Source organism: Arachis ipaensis, chromosome B07, assembly GCF_000816755.2.
Source record: "Arachis ipaensis cultivar K30076 chromosome B07, Araip1.1, whole genome shotgun sequence".
Classification (NCBI taxonomy): Eukaryota; Viridiplantae; Streptophyta; class Magnoliopsida; order Fabales; family Fabaceae; genus Arachis; species Arachis ipaensis.
In genome coordinates, this window is record NC_029791.2 from 40,899,147 (window position 1) to 40,907,043 (window position 7,897).

A 7,897-nucleotide genomic window follows, 5' to 3' on the forward strand; every position below is an offset into this window, starting at 1 on the left:
CATTGTAGGATTCTTCCAGCTAAGTCAGTTTTTTGTAGGATACCTCTTATGTGTTGGTTAGTCCGTATTATGATGATGTGTGCTTGAAAGTATGGTCGAAGTCGTCGGGAGGTGAGTAAAGTGCGTAGGAGAACCTTTCTATCTTTTGGTAGTTTAGTTCAGCCCTTTGTAAAGCCTTACTGATAAAGTAGATGGGCTGTTGTCCATTCTCGTCCTCCCTGACTAGGGTCGAGGCTATTGCCTGATTTCCCACGGCGAGGTAAAGGATCAATTCCTCTCCTGGCCTGGGTCGAGTTAGGATGGGTAGCTATCCCAGAAATGTCTTGAGGTCCTGGAAGGCTTGTTCACATTCTGGGGTCTATTCAAACCTCTTTCCTTTCCTTAATGTTGCGTAGAAAGGAAGAAATCTTAAGGCCGATATAGCTAGAAATCTAGACAGGGCCGCTAATCTTCCATTTAACTGTTGTACCTCTTTGACACAGGTCGGGCTTTTCATGCTGAGTATGGCCTAACATTTATCTGGGTTTGCTTCAATTCCTCTTTGGGTGAGCATGAAACCCAACAATTTTCCAGCCTTTATCGCGAAAGTGCACTTTACGGGATTTAGCCTCATCCCGTGCTTTCTTATAGTGTCAAACACTTCGGCAAGGTCGAGTAGTAGCGCTTTTTTCTTTTGTGTCTTTATCAACATGTCGTCGACATAGACCTCCATCAATTTTCTGATGTGGTTGGCAAAAATTTTGTTCATCAACCTCTGGTATGTATCCCCTGCGTTCTTGAGTCCGAACGGCATAACTACATAGCAGTAGTTTGCCTTTGTGGTTAGGAACGAGGTTTTCTCTTGGTCGGGTTGATACATCGATATTTGGTTGTACCCTGAGTAGGCTTCCATGAAAGAAAGGTACTTGTATCCCGATGAGGCGTCGACTAGGGTGTCTATATTCGGGAGTGGATAGGGATCTTTTGGACAGGCTTTGTTGAGGTCGATGTAATCAGTGCACATTCGTCACTTTCTATTTGACTTTTTGACCAGTACGATGTTGGCTAGCCATAATGGGTACTTGACCTCCCTTATGAACCCTGCTTCTAATAAGGCATGAACCTGTTCCTCCACAGCTTGCGATCTCTCTGGGCCAAGCTTTCTGCGTTTCTGTTGTATTGGCTGAGATCCAGGGTATACTGCCAATTTATGACACATTAGTCCGGGATCAATACCGGGTATGTCGGCAGCCTTCCAGGCGAATAAGTCAGAATTCGCCCTTAAGAACTTTATCAGCAGGTCCTTTAAGTCTCCTTTTAGGTTTGCCCCTATGTTTGTTGTTTTGTCTTGGGTATCTCCGATCTGAACATCTTCGGTCTCGCCTTTCGGTTGGGGCCGAAGTTCTTCGCGAGCTCGAGTTCTCCCGAGTTCAATAGTGTTGGCTTCTTTTCCTCCGGGGTCGCCCTTAAGGTTCAGGCTTTCGTTATAATAGCGTCGCGCGAGTTTTTGGCCCCCCCTTACGGTGGCAATCCCTTCTGGCATTGGGAACTTCATGCACAGGTGTGGAGTAGAGACCACTGCGGCGAGCTGGTTTAGCATTGTCCGACCTATGAGAGCATTGTATGCAGAGCTCACGTTGACTACGATGTAGTCTATACTTAGCATTCTAAACCGGGTCCCTTTTCTGAAGGTTGTGTGCAATGGGATGTACCCAAGTGGCTGGATTGGTGTGTCTCCGAGCTCGAATAGGCTATTAGGATATGCTCTGAGCTCTTTTTCTTATAGGTCGAGCTTGTCGAAGGCGGATTTAAACAGGATATCCGCAGAGCTTCCTTGGTCTACCAGTGTTCGATGGAGATTGGCGTTGGCGAGTATGATGGTAACGACCACGGGGTCATCATCCCTGGGATGATGCCTGCGGCGTCTTCTTGAGTGAAGGTAATAGTCGGGAGGTCAACCAACTTGTCCCCTCCTTCAACATGGTACACCTCTTTAAGGTATTTTTTACAGGATGACTTAGAGATCCCCCCTCCTGCAAACCCTCCGTTTATCATGTGAATATGTCTCTCGGGGGTGTGAGAGGGACGTTCAGCTCATTCGCCGTCTTCATCCCTTCTTTTGTTTTTTGGTTCGTCCGCTCTATTGGCTAAGACCCGATCTAGTCTCCCTTCTCACGGCAATTTTTCTATGACATTCTTCAGGTCGTAGCACTCATTAGTAGAATGCCCATAGATTCGGTGGTATTCGTAATATTCTATCCGACTTCCTCCTCTCTTGTGTTTAATCGGGCTAGGAGGTGGGATCTTCTCAGTGTTGCATATTTCTCAGTAAACATCTACAAGGGACACCCGAAGAAGGGTGTAGTTATGGTACTTCCTGGGTTTCTCAGTATGTTGGTCTTCTTTTTTCCTGGACTCTTTATCCTTGTCCCGAGGTGGGTAGGAGGGTCCGGTCTTTGAGGCTTCTCTCAATCGGGAGTTCTCTTCCATATTAATGTACTTTTCAGCTCGTTCTTGTACCTCATTCAGAGATGTTGGGTGTTTCTTGGATATGGAGTGGCTAAAGAGTCCTTCCCGTAGTCCGTTGATGAGTCCCATAATTGCTGCTTCTGTAGAGAGATTCTATATGTCAAGGCATGCTTTATTAAATCTCTCCATATAACTGCAGAGGCTTTCCCGATCTCCTTGTTTAATCCCTAGCAAGCTTGGTGTGTACTTGGTTTTGTCTTTCTGGATGGAGAACCTGGCGAGGAACTTCTTTGCAAGGTCGTCAAAGCTTGTGATTGACCTTGGTGGCAGGCTGTCAAACCACTTTATTGCCATCTTGGTCAGGGTGGTCGGGGAGGCTTTGCAACGAGTTGCGTCTGAGGCATCAGTGAGGTACATCCGGCTCCTGAAGTTTCTGAGGTGATGACTTGGGTCGGACGTACCATTGTATGGGGTCATGTCAGGGGCTTTGAAGTCCTTTGGGATTTTAGCCTTCATGATTTCTTTCGTGAACGGGTCTTAGTCCTTGTGAGAGCTATCTTCGCGGTTGGACCGAGCTGCTTTAGTTTTGAGGTCGGCTTCGAGCTTTAGGAGTTTGTCTTCTAGCTCTCGATGCTGTCTTATTTCTCTTTGAAGATCTCGCTCGGCTTCTTGTTCGAGCTGTTTGAAGCGATCCTGCTGTTCACGAATGGCATCTAGAATTTCTGTGTTCTGAGTCTGCTTGTCTACCTTGGATTGGTGGATATCTTTTGGGGAGTTCGGTATGGCATTCGTGTTTTTAAGTGGCGTTCCTTCTTCTAGTCCGGAGTTATGGTCGTTGGCAGGGTTATTTGCCATGGGATGACTTCCAGGTCTCCGACAATGGCGCCAATGTTCTGAGGGTTACCTGAAACAGGGAGGTCGATCTCGGATGAGATCTTCAGATTTGGACTGGGCTGCCGCATCCAACTTGTTGACGCAGGAGATGTTGCGGGTCCTTGCTCATCGGAGGGGGGTGGTACTTCCAAGAGACTCCGATGCTTAAGTCAGCATGGGCTTTAGGCAGGTTTTTAGTAGAATTGGAATATGAGTTATACCTGGGTGCTCCAGTATATTTATAGTAATGCTTGATAATCTTCCTTTCAGATACGTTAGTTATCTTATCTTATCTTTTTGTGGAGGAGATCTTTATCCTTTGGTCAACCGCCTTCTGGTGAGCGGTGATCCTTTCGCTTTGGGCCTTCTTGGGCCTCCGAGGCATTTGTTCAAACTCTTTGCGAAGAGGTCGGTGATGGGCCAACCTTTCATGAGGTCGGTCCCTTTGTCTTCATCCAACTCGGCCCTATAGCTCGGACCGATGTATGAACAAACGCCAAACTCTGTAACACACTACCACACAAAGCTTTACGCTTAAGCCATAAAACAGAAGTGGTGTGGTGTTACGACCTCTAAAACAAGATATATACATAATAGTATTTGAAAAAGAGCAATATACTAGGAGCCTTGAAAAACGAGTAAAACAAAATCGTAAAATAAAAAGTGCAATGCTCAGGAAAAAATATTACTTGCTTGCTAAGAAACCTAAAGATCATAGGTGTAACTAAACAAAAGAGAGCATAAAGAGTCAAGGATACAGAATGACTAGCTCCTAACTCAGCCTACGAAGCCAAGGCTGGCCGGAGAATATTTACATACATATATACACATCCCAAAATATCCAAAAGACAAGATAAAACCTTATACTCTCCTTTAACCTCTAAGAGGGACAAAATAAACAAGTTTCTTGGAGAGAAAGCTAAGTACATATATACATAAGCTACATAGCAAAAGAACCCAGAAATCGCTCTGCTTTAGGAATCTAGACACCTATTGAGGTGCCTCTCGACCTGCATCTGAAAACAACACAGTATGGGGTGAGAACTGGAGGTACTCAGCATGGTAAAGGTACCACGCACATAATGTATAAGGTCCTGGGAATTCCAGAGGCAATCCTAGAACGCCCACACTCAGTTATAAAACTTAAATTCTAAACAGAAGCCATAAAAAGGATAGGTGTTCTAAGGAATTTTAAACTTAGTTTCTTAAACCTAACTTTATCACCAAACCGGTCCACCTTTCCTCTGCTCCTCCATCACCAATGATTTAGCAGAGACAGACAACCAAACAATTTCAAGCACAAGTAGAAAACAGGTAGTGCAGGTAGCAAATATAACAATTAGCATAATACATATTCAGTTAGGCAATCCCAAGTAATGCATAGCAGACCAAAACAAATAGAATGCACATGATGTATGCCTGTTCTATGGCTGATGAGACTCATCTGTCGGTTATCCAGCCAACCTGACAAGTCTAAAACCCTTAGACTGTCCCTCGTCACGCAGCTCCATGAGTCTATGCATAGTTTTTCTCATTTCATTCATAATTCATACATTCATTCATTCATATATAACTTACTCAATGGGGGATATCCATTCCCAAGAATTTATACGTGCCCGGTCACCCTTACGACGTAAGGTCAACAGAGTATCAAGTTTCAACCTGGAACGCGTGGTGGCAAGCCACGGTTCTGTTACCCAGAGAAACTCGTATCCCAGATATCATTAAATTTATAAGCCGCATAATATTCATAACCATTCATATTCATTATACAATAATTCATCATAGCCATGGCATCATAACTTCTTTTAACCTTCACATTATTCTCTTATAATTCATCATGTTTATCCCTTTTCTTCATCCCCAAGTTACCTCAATTTTCTAGCTTCAATTAACTACTAGGCTTAGTATTATATTTTATAACTAAAAGGATGAGAATGAGGGTTTAGAAGTCTGAAATTTGATTTAAAAACACAAAATCCAGTTTTGCAGAAAACAGGGGCCACGCATACGCGTGGGTGTGCCTTTAGGCCAAGACGCGTACGCATAGGCTCGTTCGCACATGCATGCGCAAGAGGCAGTAGCTACCTTATGCGAATGAGGGTTATGCGTACGCGAAAATCTCATGTCACGCGTACGCATGGACCACGCATACGCGTGGGCGTGCGTTTTTCTAAAAATTTTACCAAGTCTAAAATCTGCAGATTTGCCAATTTAAACCCCAAAATTCCGATGCGCATAAATTTTTCGTCTTAAAACATTTTTCATCCGTTCTTCGAACGGCATAAACTTCACGGATCCAATTTTCATACAAAACAAGTTTAAAACCAGTTGGGGGTTCCGGAAACCAAGTTATGGCTCGCTGAAGTTTGGTCAAAAACCAATTTTTCACAAAAACCTCAAAACCTCATTTTCTCTTCAAAGCTCTTTCCAACCCAACTCATCATACCTATCATTATCAATACAAAACACTTTTGACAATATCAAAATACTCTCTACAATACTACCATTTCTCAATTCAATAACATCTCACTTCAACCTAAACTTCACAAGTTTATCAACAAACATCAACATACCAACTTATATATATACATATTGCCATGGTCACAAGTTCTTCAAACATCATCATGATGAGCGGATATTTTATGCGCTTTTTGGCTTCCTTTTCATATAGTTTTTAGTATGTTTTGTTTAGTTTTTATTAAGTTTTGATAGGTTTTAGTGTTAAATTCGCATTTTTTTATTCTACTTTGAGTTTGTGTGTTTTTGTGCAATTTCAGGTATTTTTTGGCCGAAATAGAGGAGCTGGAGCAAAAGTCTGATTCAGAGACAGAGAAAGCACTACAGATGTTGTCTGGATCTGACCTCCTTGCATTTGGAAGAGCTTTTTTGGAGCTACAGAAGTCTAAATGGAGAGTTCTCAACGGCTATAGAAATCTGACTTCCAGAGCTTTCCAGAAATATATATTAGTCCATACTTTGTTTCATATTAGAAGGCCCAAAACTGGCATCCAACGGCAGCCTCTTGCCCCCTTCCAGGTGTTCAGCGCCTAAGGAGTAGAGACCAGCGTCCAAATGTCCAAAGAGGACCCCCTAGCCAGCGTTCAATGCCCTAGAGACCTCATAACACGTGGATCTCATCAAAGCTAAGCCCAAACACTCACCAAGTGGGCCATAAAAGTAGATTTTAGCACTAAAAAGACTGTTTTACCCTTACTAGTCATTGTTTAGTATTTAAGGGATTAGATTTATGTTATTCGAACACTTTACAATACCTATTACCATAATGTTGAGTTATACATTGTATTTTCCTTTCAGTATAAGTTTCTAAACCTCCTAGGTTGAGGGGAGGAGCCTTGCTGAGTCCTATGAATTAATAAAAGTATTACTGTTTCTCTTCGATCCGTGTTTGATTAATTCTAAGATGTATATTCGTTCTTCATCAATATGAATGCGTTGAACTGGCATAAGGTTATCACATTCTACATGGGTTCAGAGTGCGTCTTTCATTGGACAATGATGAACCACTAGCTTGATTATACATCTCTCAGACGGCTAATCCACGACTTCGTTGGGGACTTCTCGAGACACCAGTCCAGCCGATTTACGGGGAGATTAGGGTCTCTGTGGTAGAGCCTAGAACCAAAGGCACAGCATTCCTCCGATCCAGAAGATTTGACCTTGTCTGTGGCGCTTTGAGTAGGATCATTAAGGAGAATGGACTGTACAAGCTTCACCCTCAAGCAGACTGGATCCGCACTAACACTGGGGTTCAGATCCGGAGGAGTATTGACGGCTGCTTAAACCAATGTCAATCACATACAGCCTGCCATTAAAGAAATCATTCACAAGCAAAGGAAATAGTACTACCAGAGTTAATTCAGAAAGACAAAGCAACTCCAATCCTCAACTATATTCCTATTACTGATTGCCCTTAAATCAATCCAACTGACTCCACTCCAATTTACAAATACAAATTATGAATAGTTTTTCCTTTCCATAAAAACACAACCTTCTGATTTGCTTGACTAAGACCTACAAGATAACCATAGCTTGCTTCAAACCACAATCTTTGTGGGATCGACCCTGACTCGCTCAGGTAATACTTGGACGACCCAGTGCACTTGCTGGTATAGCTGTACGAAGGTGTGGGGATTCGTGCACCACATCACATCATCATTCATCATTCCAATACTATAAAAAGTAAGTAAACACCATACATACTCAAACCATATCATTATTACTAAACATCCAATACAAATAATCATTCCAGCTTATCCTATGGTTCTCTACCCTAAGTTTTCACACGACATTATATATTATATACGCAAAACCTAAACCATACCTTGGCCGATTTCTGCGTATACCCCGAGACACCACCAAGGCACCCAAGGCAACCTTCAAGGTTCAAAAACTTCAAGGCAAGGCTTCCCAAACTCCACCAAGCCTCCAATGTGCTCAATCAACTTCAATATACACTCATACAAGCCTAATATACATAGTTCACACCCAAATTCAATACCTAAACCCACATAAGCTAGAATTAGCATAATTTTTAGAGTTCTTACCTTATATA

General features: G+C 42.8%; 1 protein-coding gene across 1 annotated transcript; it reads right to left on the reverse strand.

The window, feature by feature from the left end:
• On the reverse strand, positions 509-1,645 carry LOC107607139. The gene is made up of 2 exons (XM_016309119.1): positions 1,103-1,645; positions 509-775 (listed from the first exon to the last, which is right to left on the reverse strand). Exons 1-2 carry the CDS (start codon positions 1,643-1,645, stop codon positions 509-511), a joined length of 810 nt encoding a protein of 269 aa, XP_016164605.1.

Coding starts and splice junctions, on each gene's coding strand:
- LOC107607139 (XM_016309119.1), bottom strand. CDS start 1,645: ATGCTAAGTATAGACTACATCGTAGTCAACGTGAGCTCTGCATACAAT. Junction 776..1,102: donor CGCAAGCTGTGGAGGAACAG/GTTCATGCCTTA, acceptor TTCGGACTCAAG/AACGCAGGGGATACATACCA.